The sequence below is a fragment of the Alligator mississippiensis genome, chromosome 1 (assembly GCF_030867095.1).
Source record: "Alligator mississippiensis isolate rAllMis1 chromosome 1, rAllMis1, whole genome shotgun sequence".
Lineage (NCBI taxonomy): Eukaryota > Metazoa > Chordata > Crocodylia > Alligatoridae > Alligator > Alligator mississippiensis.
The window spans coordinates 106547382-106562185 of record NC_081824.1 but is presented as its reverse complement, the minus strand read 5'-3'; the positions used below and the strand labels follow the sequence as shown (position 1 = coordinate 106562185).

Here is a 14804-nt window from a genome sequence, read left to right as displayed (position 1 = left end):
AATTCTAATATTAAATTCCCCTAGTTTCACAAGTGGCCAGGGGAAGGCAGTATCAAGAGATGACACCTCAATAAATGAGAAGTTATGCAGGAGTAAAGATTCAGAAAATATGTTGCTAAAGATATTGATAGCTCCTAAGGAATATGGTGATAACTTATCACTGGAGATTAACATCTCTCTCTAAACTGTGTTCAAAGAAACAAACAAACAAACACACTTTAAAACGTGTCAGCTCTCCAGCTCACTGCGAGTGCTTCTCATTTTCAAATCAGGCAGCTGGATCCTCAAATCTGCAAACATTTTAGTATACCTCTATGCAGATAAGGCAGAGGCCTAAACTGCCACTAAATTTCTTCCATGGTGTGGAAAGCAAACAAACCTGACTACAGAAGAGTGAAATCGATCAAAAATCTAAATTAGGTAACAATACTACTGAATGTATGTCAGAATTCCTTTGCGAGACCAGTGCTGAGCAAATACATTAAAAAGTAAACATTGAAATTAATTTTTTATAGCCTTGGATGTAGAGCAGGGGTGGGCAAATATTTTGGGCAGGGGGCCGCTTACTTGAATTTTGGCAAGCCATCGAGGGTCGCATGACAGGCAGCCAGGGGCAGCTAAATATTAATTTTCTAAAAATTTTAGGGGCCCCGTGGGCTGGATAGAATGGCCTGGCAGGCCGCATCTGGCCTGTGGGCCGCATTTTGCCCACCCCTGCTGTAGAGTTACTTAAATAGCCTCACTTCAGATATTTCAGAAATGCTGAGACAGAATGAACTTCAAGCAGATACAGAAAGCTAGATTATACTGTAAAGGAGATTATGTAGTTCTAACATACTAAAAATAAAAAAGCGTTAATGCATCATACACTGAGGAACAGAAATAACATTATTTAGAAATTTTCTAGTGAAACAAACTGATGCAAAATCAAAGGTCAGACTCATTTAAAAAGAATTGTGTCAACTATACTCAAACTAAACTGCTTATTTATGCAAAAAGAAAAAGACTGTTTTATTTAACATGTTAGGTATAGGTTCAGACTCCAGATTATTTTACTTAACATATTAATCCAGTAGAGAAGTTCAAATCATTTTAATTTATAAGAAAAACTCTCAGGCCAAATATTTAGAAGTAGTACTATCAACATAAGATTTTTGGGAACAGCTCATACCTTTTCTGTTAGGGTGCCTGCAAGACCTTGTAGTATTTTTTTTATTATGGGATTTTTTTTTTATTTACACAAACACTCTCAACAGTGTGCGCTAAGAAAAAAAGAAACATTGAGACATGTGTACTGTTCCCTTAAAATTGCAGCAAAGACCTAGGAAGAAAAGAGCTAGGGAAAATTCAGGCTTTAAAGTACAATGCGGAAGAAAAAGGAGTAATACAGTTTTCCTATAGGCCTGGGTCTTCACTTTCCAGAATTGCTCTGTAGGCCAAAGCCTTTTGGAAAAAAAAAAAAGAGCCCCCCAAAACTAAGTGTTTTTGTTATTCCTTCCCCTTAAAGGTCAATTTGTTGCTCTTACTCTGTCCTTCTCTGTGGTTGAGATTCATCTTCCAAACTGCCTGGATATTCTTCTTTAATAATGATACTACTCCTCACCTCAAATTTGTCTTTACTTCCTGACACATTGCATGAATTTTTGAAGGTCTGAAAGAAAAAAAAAAGAGATAATTGGAGAACAGCTGGCTGCTTCTAGATAAGAATTTTCTATGCATTACACTGCAAATCTCCATGGGATGACCAACACTCCACTTAACATAAAACAATCCTGCCACAAGACCTGCTGCTATTTTTTCTCAAAAATCAACTTTGATGCTAAACAAAGAAGTTCTTCCATTTTAGGCTTGAACTGTTAAGGGGGGCGAGGGGGGAGGCGTTGGCATTTGCCAATCCAGCAATTAATATGCTTCAGGTTGTGTTCCCACAATCTCCAAATGTGAAGAAAGAGTAAATAAGACACTGTGAATAGAATATCTTTTTCTATTCCCAGGACCAAGATATCTAACGAACTGTGTACACCTCTTTCTTCAACTTTTTTTTTTCTTTAAGTATCCAGAATACAAATACTTTACAAGGGCTTGGGAGTGCTACAACAGAGGTAGCACACTGGGTGTGACTACAAACACAAGAATGAGTAGAGGAACAGTGCACTCTACAACGTAACAGGGCTATGAACTCAACTGAAGCCTCTAGCATCTGCTGCACCACAAATAATTATAGAGGCAAAAGTGACATTACTCTGCACAAGTTTCTAATTGTTTTCCATGGGGGACCTTAAGTCTATCAGGGTTAAAATGTGACAATTGTTTTGTTGGTTTGGGTACAAGGAAGCCAAAATCTGCACACAACACACATATGGCAGCCATAAAGTCACTTTTGAAATTAAGCAGAAAAAAAGATATTCCCTCTTTACTCTATGAATTTATTTATGAAAACAGATGTTGATAGATACCAGACAGAAGGCAAGGCAGAGATGCACCTTACAGACTAACTGAATCAGAGATGTCTAAGCTTTCATGAGCAAGAGCTCACTTCATTAAATCAATTAATCTAAGGTGCATCTGCCCGACTTCAGACCAACATGGCTGACTTCTTTTTTTTTTGGATAGGTACCAGCATTTGCCACAAACTCTACACTGATGGTCTGTGTGGATTGTGGCAGGGTACCTTCAAGAGACCTCCTTCACTTCCTTGTCCCCAGTGCATGCCCCACTTCCTCTGCAGCCCCAAGCTAACTCCTTTACTATATCTTTTGATTAGCTCCCCGCTCCTTTTGTCCAATAAATCATACATTCCAGACGCATCATCTGCAGTTGAAGCTGAGACGTGTATTTGTTTTCAGTGTAACTAAGCAAAAGAGGATTACTGCTATGGCAATAGTAACATAGAGACCAATCACAATTCAAATGATTCACCCTCTCTTCCCCCCACAACACCATGCTACTTTCATTTCTATAACTCCCTTCACTTCTACCTTGTAGACTACACTGCACACATTCAGTTCCTAATCTCCAACTCCAACTAAATTAGCATTTTACAAACAAGGTACTTAAAAAATTTTAAATAGCATATGCATCAGCAGCATACTAACTAACTGAATGTCAGAATTAAAGTTTTGAATTTGAGTGTGATGGTAGGGAAATCCATGATTGTTGGTGGGAATACTTATATGCAGAATATTAAAACTTTGTGTTTATTTCAAGCTAAATTATTTTGGAAATTTTCACCAAAAAAGTTTCAGCTATTTCAGAGGATTAAGCATGGTTCTGAGAATTTGCCCATGTTAAAAAAATGGCAACTCTGTGTTGTTTTCAAATGGAAAGCTCTACTCATTCCATGCTGTAAAGGAGGAACTTTATTTGGCTTAAGATACTTTTTGTATCGGGGATGAGTCATCTGCCATGAAGCAAGTCTACCTGTGTTTAGCGCCCTGTTCCAGTGATGCTGTCACTGAGGCAAGTGGCTGGAAGCCCAGGGGCCAAGAGTTTGGGGCCACAGAAGAAGTGCTCACAGCGTGGCCATGTCAGATGCCAGCGAATCTGTGAATTCTGCTAAATATCTTGTCACAGAGACATGAGAAAGGAACATGTATTTGGCCAAACTATAAGCCTTTGGAAAAAAAATTACTGTTCACACATGCCGAGTATACTTGTTAGATGTCCAGAGCTCTAGCCTGCTTTCCTGTGCCACCTAGTGGCAAGGCACTGTAATCATGCCTACTACCCTTGAACAGCCATACATTTCTCAATTCCTGATCCCAGCATAATTTACATTTGTATGGAAACCCAGCATAAATTACACTGAAGTATGTGAATGCATGTGAATTAAGCTTGGTATGGATGGCACTATGGCTTGACAGCAATTTCCCAAGACTACTGAAAGGAAACATTCTTTGTACAACCTTAACCCTAAAAAATAACACAAACCTTGTACATACAAATAAACTGATAAGAATACAACCATAAAAGACAAGAGAGGCCTTCAGACACTAATCTTGCCACTTAAGCAACAGGAATCTCTCTTTTCAGATTGAAGGGGGTGGGAGGATAGAGAGAAGGAGAAAGAGTTAATAGAAAAAGAGTGAAGAACAAAAAAACCCATTTCATTTACAAAATCTGTAACAGTAAAAGAGCTGGAAAAAGAAAATGATTTTTTTTAGGGATGTACCAATAAAGATATTGTTAACCAACTATATTGGCCAACGCCAACCTGATAACTGATATTTAGTAATAATGCAGCGCGCTTTAGACTACTGACATAAACCATTTTTTTTGGTGCACTCCAGCAGCCTCCTGCGCTTTGTGTATCAGCGTCCCCATGCTTAAAAACGGCAGTGGGGGCGCTTGTACTAAAGGTCATCGAACAAGTTTTGTGCCCCTGCTGACATTTTTAAGCATGGGGACACTGATACGAGATGCTGTGGCACTTTAATTAGAGCAGCTGTTGGAACCACTCTAATTAAAGCGCCACCCCCCACACCTCTGGAGCATATGTAAAAGCGCCCGGTGCCAGTTGCAGCAGGCAGGACTGGTCTTTCAGCCCCCGCTCTTCCACATGATACCCTTGAACCATAGCCCAGGAGCACCTGGCTGAGCCCGCCCATCAGGGCTGAGGGGGAAGGCGTGAGCCTTCCTAGCTGCCCAGGGATGCATGGTCTTTGGGCCAGGTTCCCTGCTCTTTTTCCTCTGTCCAGGGCAGGGCCACAGCACCATTCCAGACCTGGAGAAACCAAGCCACTCTTTCCCTAGGTCCTGGGAGCTTGAAACCTGTGTGGAGCCCCTTGCCCTTTTGGTGCTGCTGCTGCCAGGGGCAGGACAAGCCCCTATGCTCCGTGGAGGAGGCTGAATGGACCTGGCCCCGGGAAGGGCAGGACCTGGATGGGCTGAGGGGTCGGGGGAGGACCCTGCTGCACACAGCAGGGTGGAGTGGCTGCCTTGGCCCCTACCAGGCTTTGCCCCTGGGCCGAGCAGCTCTGCCCAGTCACATCTCTGCAGCACTTGCTGCCTTATACAGTGCCTGCCATGGCCCCAGCCTGCAGTCCGTGCCACGCCAGTGCCCAAGACACCAAGTTAGCTTCTCCACCCTGGCTCATGGGAGGGAACCCAGGCATCTGAAGGCCATGGCCCCGCGAGCAAGAAGGAACTTGGGCATCTGGGACTCTGGCCAGAAGGCTTAATTATTAGAGATGCAACAAAACTTTGGTCCAATATTGGATAGGTACCAATATAAAGAAAATTGTTTATATCGGATATTGGCCCCATGGGGCCAATAATTTGGCCGATAAATGCCCGTGCTGCACGCAACCGCAGCACATCATGGAGCAGAGCCGGCAGCTTGGAGAGCTGCCTCCAGCTGGTAAGTCGGAAGGGGAGGGGGAAGGGAAGCAGCATGGGGGGGAGCAGATCAACACCCTGCAGTGGAGGGGGCAGGCGCTGCCCAACAGGGTGGGGCCACAGGAGGGAGGTGCAGCTCGTGGGGGGAGGGGGCAGCTCCCGGCACTGCTTGTACCCTGGGAGGGTGGGGGGGCATGTGGCCCTGGATCTGCATGGCATGGGGCAGGCTGCAGCCACCCCAGATTTTACCACAGCTCTGCTCCTAGCCCCATGCCACTGACTGGCACAGCCCTGGCTGAACGCCTCACCTCTACCCAAGCGCCAGGAAAAGCCATGGCCGTACCGGGTGGCAGCATGGGGCTGGGAGTGGAGCTGCAGCAAAATCTGGGGTGGCTGTAGCTTTCTCTCAGTGGCACCGGAGCCCAGCCCCCTACCGAGAAGAGCCCCATGGAATGCTGGCTCCACCCTGCAGCTGCCACCTGCCCCGTGCCATGCAGATCCGGGGGCACATGCCCCCCCGCCCCGCCCTCCCAAGGTGCAACCAGTGGGGGGAGCCACACCTCTGTCCCGTGCTCCTCACCTCACCCCACATGTGCAGTGTTTGCCCCTGCTCCCTCCCTCACCATGGGGAGGGTGTTGATCTGCCCCCTCCCATGCCCCTTCCCTCCCCCCTCCCTTTTCACCACACCAGACTTACCAGCTGATGGCAGCTGTATCAGATATCAGATCGGTATCAGCAGATATGCCTCCTTAAATATCAGCTATCTGTATTGGCCCCCAAAACCTCTGTCGATGCACCCCTAATAATTATCAGTAAACATTGTGGTGGGGGGGCTGGACCTGACAAAATGTCTGTGAAATCATCAGCTACAACAGCCAAAAAAGAGCCAATAGCTGATAATGTCATTTCCCTTTTATTGGTGCTGATCCAATAGGCAACGGATATATCAGTGCACCTCTAGATTTTTTTGTCAAATACAATTTTATGTATTAAATTTCCCTTAGATGTGCTATACATATTTACTTATTTGCATATCAACCAGAAATCAAGATCAAAATATTAAAGGTCCAATAATTTTTGGAATGGCAATTTTGGTTGTCCCTACTGAAACATCTAAAGCCTGATTTTTATTAGTGTTCAATCCGTATGTTTCCAGATGAAGTCAGCAAAAGCCACAGATGTTCAGCCTATGTAAGAAGTCAGGCTCTAGGAATCTCCAATTGAGCATCCAAAAGCAGTGCTTCAAACAGCTTACAGTTTAGCTTCAAACAGCACACACATTATTACTACAGGGGCCAATGAGCTTTTACTCTTATTATTTGATTTCTGAAATAAATAGAAAAAGGGAATTTCATTTGGGATCATTTAGAAAAAATTATTTAAATAGAAGCTCTCTCAAAACTACTAAGGAGTTGATCAATTTAACATAGTCAATTTTATAAAAAAAGGGAGTTAAGTGAATGAATCCAATGCTCCTATTATTTTAACATAAACCTCTCTGCCATGTTATATGAAAGGGCCAGAAACAAAAGCACAACAGGGAAGGTGACTAACAGAGAAGAGAAACAGAAATGTCAGAGCTGAACATGTATGAATGAAGTAAGCAAAATAATAATTTTTCCTTAACATTTAAGGGAAAATACTAAAAATGTTACAAGTAATATCAGATAAGTAATTTTTGGTACCAGATAAGTAATACCAGATCAGCATTTTTTAACATGATAGTGTCCCTTGAAGGCTGACTGTTTTGAAAAAATATAACATGAAAGAAATTAATGCCTCAACTTTCATATTATGATATCAGTTTTGTTAATATTTGCTAGCTTTAGTATTGTACTGTAAAAATTACTGCTAAGAATGTACTAGAAAAACAAATATCTCTTTTACCTAAACTGGAATACAGGTTTAAACAAACAAAACCACAAATGCACCAACAAGGTTTTAGCAGATGTGTTTAAAACTACAGGAGTCTTTTCAAGCATCATCAGGATCAGAGTATGGAATTACAATACAGGGGCAGTATATCTAATTGAAAACCAGGATGACTGTTTACATAAACATTGTAACAACTACTATCCCTTTTACATTTAAGGATTTTAATGGGTAGTCTTTCATGCCCTTAAAGTTTAACCTTGATCTACAACAGCAAACCTCATGTAGATAATTCTACACTGGTGCAGCTATACCAGCCATGAACCTGAATTCTGAAGTTTGGTAATGTAGATCCAGCCATGATGCAATGGTTTTTATGTGTTGTACAGAACTAGTTGGTTGTAAAGAACAATTTTGAGAGAGAAAAATCAATAGTTTACCTGGTTCTTGTCAACTAGTTCTTGGGTAGACTGTTGATTGTAGTTTCCTGTGCTATCTATCGTAAAAGGCCTAGAACAGATCATTTACACGGTTTGAAAAGCTAACTTACTTCACAATAGATATCAAAGCATTGTATTATACTCTTTTTTTTTTTTTAAGAAACACTTTAGAGTAGTGGTGTTCAACCTCTGGTCCATAGAGCTGTCATCCAGCCTGTGGGCTTCCTACCAGCTCTGGAAATTTGCTAGAGAGAAGCAGTAGCAGCATTAATTGCTCCCAGAGCCACATCATTTAATGCTGCCATAGGCACACAGTGCTAGAAGGGGCTTCCTGAGCCCCTGAAACCAGCTCCTGAGTTTTCCAAAAGGCCTGTAAGAATTTCTGCTCCATCTCCTCTCACACACCATAGACACAAGATATGCCCCTCCCCCAAAAAAAATTCCCAAAGGTTTTTAAAACTGCAGCTTTAAAAAATGAATAAAAAATATAAAAATCAAAAAACACTTTTTGTAATGATCTGGTAAAACACAGTTTCCATAGTCATGTATACTGGATAACAGCATTTAATTCTGTAGGCTAATGGGGAACAAACATCTATCTGGCTCAGTCATTTCCCAGAAGTTAAAAGGGAGGAAGCTTTGGATAAAAAGCATAAATATTAAAAGCAAATGTGTTAGAGAAGCCATTACTGAAGGCTGCCTGACTTACTGTTTTTGTGGCAAGCCAATAATCTGGCTACAAGACTGTGATGCAATATTCTAAAGAGGAAAAAATAGACACATAATTTAGAACAGACGCCTTCAAATAAAGTCTGAGGCATTTATAAGTATAACTCTTTATATGCTGATTAAAACTTCACTTTCTCCATACCCAAGCCGTACATTCATTTTTCCCTTACTGCAATGCTGCTAATTACAACAGAGCCAACATTTCAAGAAGTTATGCTGAAGTCCTTTCTTGCAGTAGGATTCTTAAGATTTAGAGTAGCCTTGAAATGAGACTGAACTGGACATGGAGGTAAATGGAAATGGGGTCAAAAGTTATGGTATCCAATAAAGGGAGGCCCACCTAGCAAGACTGCCAACATAAAAAAGAATATTTCACCATTTCCACAATCCACATATGTAATATTAAGAAAAAAAAAAGGGTAGCCAAAAGGGATAGACAACACTTTCACATTATTTTAGTAATTATTTAATTTTTATGTAAAAGTATAAAAACACAGTGAAATCTCCAGATAATCACTTAAAGAATGGGAAAGCCTTTCTGGCTACATGGACACATCGCACACAAATCTGTACAATTGAATGGCGGTAAGAATTCTGAAAATTTTAAATTCACAAGCTGCATCTGTGTTATTTTTCCTATGAAGAATTAGAAACCACTCATCATGCCAATTGAGGCCAACCTTTTTGGCAGGGATGTCACAAATCAGCTCCACACTGTCCCTGAGTGCCACTCTAATTTCTTTCCCTTACCCGATCTGCTGCCTGGCTCTCTGCTCCCTTCCTGACCTGCCCTATCAGTCATTGGTGCCTGTCCCCTCTCCAGTCTCCCACATGCTACACACTAAGGCTACTGGTGCCACTTCTGATACCCATGCCACAAGTCAGCCACCCCTACACTATGACATCAAATAGAATCAGAGCTGCATATTAACTACAACATGAAACACTAACAAGCAGCAGCATATGCAGCATGAAATTGTTTACCACTGCTTGGTAAGATACTACACATCTACATAGAGACATCTGAATGTTGTCCTTTTATGCTAGTTTTGTACTGCTGCCTCCAAGTAGCCTGATGTTGCTTACTCAAAGGCTCACAAGAAGGATACTGGTGGCTCCTGTTGAGCTTGCTATTGAGAGCCAGGAGCATTTGATTTATCCTTCACTGTCACAAAACTGCTGTGACACCTTAGTTTATAGGGAAGTGATTTGGTCAATTTACCTTTCTGGAAAATGGATATGGTACCTGTGACACCTTAATTGTGATGGTCAACTCATTACGGCTTGTGGGAACCAAGGGGCTGGGATGGGAAAAGGATGAAAACAGGCTAGTTTTCCAGATTCTGGTCTCTTCCAACACATATACCCACAATGCATCAAGAATTCAGAAGCTGCCCAAATGGACTACTGTTAACTATCAGAAATCTTAGGTGACTCAAACTAGGGCCTCATACATCTCATGCGAGACACTGCTGAAACTGTTTCTCTTTCAATGAATCAATTTTAAACTCTGTAGCGTCCTTCAAAATTTACATTTTGGATGTAATGATGCTGCTTCTCCCCAAGTTGAAAGATTTTTTGGGCTGTAGCATGAAGTGCACCTATTTTACACTCCTGATTCAGACCAACACTAACTTGATTCCTAACCAATTCCTATCCAGTAGGGGTGTGCAAAACAGGCCGTATTTGATTTGGATTTGGATTCAGTCTGAATCAGGGACAGTGATTCGATTAGTTGATTTGGATCACTGTCCCCGATTTGATTCGGCCAAATCTGAATCTGAAGATTCGATGCCAATTCGGAGAATCAGCTTTAAATGTTTTTTCTACATACCTCAAGGTACCAGGCGTGGCTCATGAACTATCTGCCCCACCATCTCAGCATTGACAAGCTGCTTGGTACCCTGAGGTATGTAGAAAAAACATTTAAAGCTGTGTCTATGTCCAAATCATCTAATCTTTCCGAATCAATTCAGAGGGTTCCGATTCGATTTGGAGAGATTAAAGGGTCTTCTGATTCAATTCAGATTCGGAGATTCAGCTGCCGAATTGGGCCAAATCTTCTCCGAAATGAATCAGTGACCAAAGCTTCACACAACCCTACTATTCAGGCCAACCCTCTTCTCCTTGGCAACATCTTTAGTTCCATTTCCCCAGGCCTGCAGCATGTGTCCTTGGAAGGCAGTCTAAGTTGTCTTGCAAAAAGCCTACGAGCAGGAATATTATCCTATCAGGATCCTGGGCTATAATGGATCTTGTAGACTATTACAGACTTAAGTGAAAGAACTACAGGTCAGTTGCATCATATGCGCATTTAACTTGCGTGAATTCAACTATATGCGGGGTGGGAGGGGGGGTGGGGCTTGAGTCTGCACGCGGCGCTGCCGCTTACCTGGAGGCCTGGCCACCACCATGCTGCCGGCGGTGACTGCCTCCGCCTCCAAAGCCTCCCGCCGCCACCAAGGAGCTGTGCTCAGAGCTGTGTGGCTGGTTGCTGGGCAGCAGCAGCAGCGTGGTGGTGGCCAGGCGGCACGCAGCCACCCCCACCACCACCCCCCGCTGAGCTGCTGCTGCCAGCCGCACAGCTCTAAGCATGGCTCTGCGGCAGTGGTGGGAGGTTTTGGAGGCAGAGGCAGTCACCGCTAGTCAAAATCGCTGGCACGGTAATCGCGATTTGACTATACGTGATTTTCGCCTTATGCAATGACTTCAGAACGTAACCCCTGCGTAAGATGCGACTGACCTGTACTTCCCTAATGCTACAGACAGCAGGGATTCCAGGCAAGTCTTCAAATACCATTAATCATCTTGGGAGTAATGCATTGCTATACAGTGAAGGATTTTTTTGCTGCTGTTTTAAAGGTTTTTTGGTTCTCTCTCTCTTGGGGGTGGGAGTTAAACGAGAGGATTGTTTTGGAGAACCAGATACAATTATATAGCTGCATTGTGTTCTCAGTTACTTAAATTAAAAGATTATTTAGTTGTCTTAAAGTTTCCTGTAAGTGTCTCTCTTGGCTATCTGCAACATCCTGCTCTAGGAAAATACACTAAATATCTTAATGCCACATTAAAGAGGAGTAGCCAAGCATTAGGATCAGGAAATTCCAAAAGTTAAGTCATGCACATTGCCCAATAGTATCCTCCAATTCCATTTCTCTTAGTATTGCAACCTCTGTACATTACTGTTTGCTATTAGTGCATACCAGTATTTATGGGAATATGTAACAGGTTAGAAACTAACTTTTGGAATAGTAATCACTCAGATCAACAATTAAATTACCTTTATTACAGAAGTATTGCTGTGACCTTTTAAAAATAGTTATCTGCTCCTGCCAAATATTAATTTATGTCACCCACAGGCCTGAACTGACATGAGCAATTGTACTGGGTACTATAGAGACACGTGGCAAGGGACAATACATACATTCAAGAACTTACAATCTAAATAAACAGATCTAAAAGACAAGAGAAAGGAAAACTTATTCCAATTTTATAGGTTGGTAACAACCTGGACCCGATGATCTTCTAAGGTCCCTTCCAGCCTCACAATCTATGAACCTCTGAGAGAAGCCAAGTCACTGCAGGGAAGCTCACAGAGCTATAAATGTGACTCTTGTGACTTGATCACAAAAATAAAAATGTTCCTGGTTAGAGGTAGTTAGGTATTAACTGATATTTCAGCAACATGACCACATATACCCACAGATCTAAATAGCTCCAGGTATGGGAACTGGGTGGGGGACCAAAAAACCCCACACATACACCGGAAACAAAACTAAACAAAACAAAGCAAACAACACCCCACCTCCCAAACTCATGAGCAAAACCAGCCATTTCAAATTCAAATATCTGAAAACTAATCCACATTCTTCACACTGGAATTGGGTTTCTTCCCACCCCCCAGGCAGGTTTACACTGCGAGTCTATGTTAACATTCCCTTTTTTCAGCTCTACAAGTGCACATCAGGTATACATATTTTATGGAAAAAAAAACTGCATGTTAAACCAAGCAAGTTAAACCAATTTTGATTATATTTCCTGTCCAAATTCACCATTTTATTAAGACTACACATGGCTGTTTAAATAACTTCCTTGTGAGCTAAAAAGAAACAGGCCAAATGTTGGACTTCTCTAACGGTCCTGTGTAACAAAAGAGATGGAAGAGGGTACTGGAACAATTGCACTTCACTTGTGAATCTCCCTCATATAATGGCCTTAGTTAGAAGGGATAGATGAGCCTTATATATGTACACATACATAATTACCAGATTACACATCCTGGGACTTGGAGTCAGGTTGTCAGGTGTAAAACTGACACTAGCACAAGACATATTCTAAAAAGATGATAAATTTATTCTTGGTAACTATGAAAACTGGTTACTCACTGTCTCACACAGCTGTTGATGCTGAATTTGCTTCTGTCTAAGATCAAGAACCTCCTTCCAAAGGGCTTCATTCTCCCTGAGAGTTAAAGGGAAATATTTCACTGAAGCTCTCTTTTTTAATTCATTTTTAAAAACACAAAACTCTTGTGTCCCCATTTAAGGCAGACAAAAATATGTACTTTTGAAAATTTAAAACAGGAGGTAACCCTGATATTAATCAAGATTTTAATTTGGTACCTCTTTTTTTTTTTTTTTTGAAAAAGCTTCTCAAGAATCACTTCATTCTCTAGCTTAGTAATTTGTCTTAAGTAGGAAATCTGTTCAGCTGAATACAGACATTAAAAACTACAGTATATGGGACAGCAAGCTTTACTCTACATTTGGCATTCCTGATCTTATAAGTAGAAAGGCTAAAACAAAGGTCACAAACTATCAGGCTTTGTTGCTAGCAAATAGAAGCAAGCAGTTTCCAGCCATTCATTAAGACAGACTGATATATGTTAGCACATACAACGTTTGGGGGGTGTGTGTGTGTGTGTGTGTGTGTGTGTGTATGTGTGTGTGTGTGAGTGTGAGTGAGCGAGTGAGTGTGTGTGAAAACAAAACAGCATCGGCAAGCTACCAAAGCTGCTGACCTGGCCCTCACTACTGCAAATATTGCGCATGCTTAACCTGAAATGAGGTAGAAGAGGCAAAAAATACCAAAGGTTAATATGCAAAGAATTCAAATGAACCCATAAGATTACTAGAAGTAAATCCAACCTACAGGATAAGCGATAATCATCATATAATTCTTTAAAAATATCACTTGAAAACTGAAAGGATTTTGCAAGGATAAATTCTGACAGTTTCAGACAAATGATAACACAGTTTGAGTTCCCCCCCAAATGTATCTGTACTTGTGAAATAGGTTTGTATGCAGAGACACGGAGAAACCAAGAGCTAAAAACATTATCCCTTAATCTTTTACATGTATGCTAAAGACCAGTCCAATATCAGAATCCTAATATTTGGCAAGAAAAGCTGTCAAATTTATTCTCTCTCAATTTGTGATAAAGTTACCACTCAGTCCCCTGGCTTCTCCATATACAGAAATAGTTGCAGAACTCTTCCAATTAGAAGCCAGCATACCAAACACTCATTCTGCCTCACCAAGAGGCAAACATAAGCACAATTTGGTCAGCGATGGGCTTCTAAACAGTGTTTAGATTTAAAGCATTGTAATTATAAACTTTGATGTTGTAATATGATTAACATTTACACTGAGGCACAGACAGAGCAATACATGGTGGTGGTGGTAATTACCAAGTTTGATGGTGACTCTATTCACTCACATAATGCAGGCCCATAGACCAATTTGGGGTTGTGCAGTTTTCTAGGAGGATAAATTTTCTATACATGAGACAAGCTAAGATAACTACTATACCTTAACAGATGGCAAAATCTTCCCTTAGTGTTTTTCCTAACAGGATTATTACTAACTCAATTTAAAATTTCATAATTTCTTATACAGTATTTTTTTTAAAAGGTCATTTATCAAGGGATTCAACGTACCGCTTTAAGGATTCCAGTGTAGAATCCAAGACATCCTGTTTTCCTTGCATTTGATGGACGATAGCTAATATTTTGTGGACTTCTTCTGGTCCTATTTTACCATTTTCTATTCGAGGCAAAGGTACCTAAACAATCAAAAGATTAACACTACATAAAATTAGCAGTACATAAGGATGAAGAAGAAATGCCTGTTACATCACATTAGAACAATGGTTCTCAACCTTTTTAAACTCAAGGTTAGATTCTGATATCTTGATAAACTCAACCTTTGGAAAATGCTAGCTTTTATTATTTTTCTGTAGTCTGAAAACAAGTGAGAGAGAGAGAAATTTAATGTTGCAAACTGCTTGGCAAGCTCAAAACAGGTGCTTTTAACACTATGGATTCCTATTTGAATTTTCTGGGTTAATCATGTGCGTCATCTTTGCACACACAACAGTGCTAACGCTGCTTGGTAACCTGCAGCACTCCTGAAAGGATCTTGAG

General features: G+C 41.2%; 1 protein-coding gene across 4 annotated transcripts in view; it reads right to left on the bottom strand.

The window, feature by feature from the left end:
- LOC102562505 (heat shock factor protein 2) overlaps nt 1-14804 on the bottom strand; it is a 31163-nt gene that overhangs the window by 7492 nt on the left and 8867 nt on the right. For 2 of the 4 annotated variants that reach the window (XR_009464380.1, XM_006273286.4), the window contains exons 4-8: nt 14319-14443; nt 12765-12840; nt 8360-8409; nt 7651-7720; nt 1527-1651 (exon numbers count right to left, since the gene is read on the bottom strand). Coding sequence is in view for 3 of the 4 variants with exons in the window: in XM_006273286.4 (XP_006273348.2) it covers nt 1527-1651; nt 7651-7720; nt 8360-8409; nt 12765-12840; nt 14319-14443 (446 nt within the window). In the remaining variant the exon portion in view is untranslated. The remainder of the gene's footprint in view (nt 1-1526; nt 1652-7650; nt 7721-8359; nt 8410-12764; nt 12841-14318; nt 14444-14804) is intronic. The other 2 variants (XM_059733386.1, XM_014611062.3) reach the window with 2 other exon arrangements.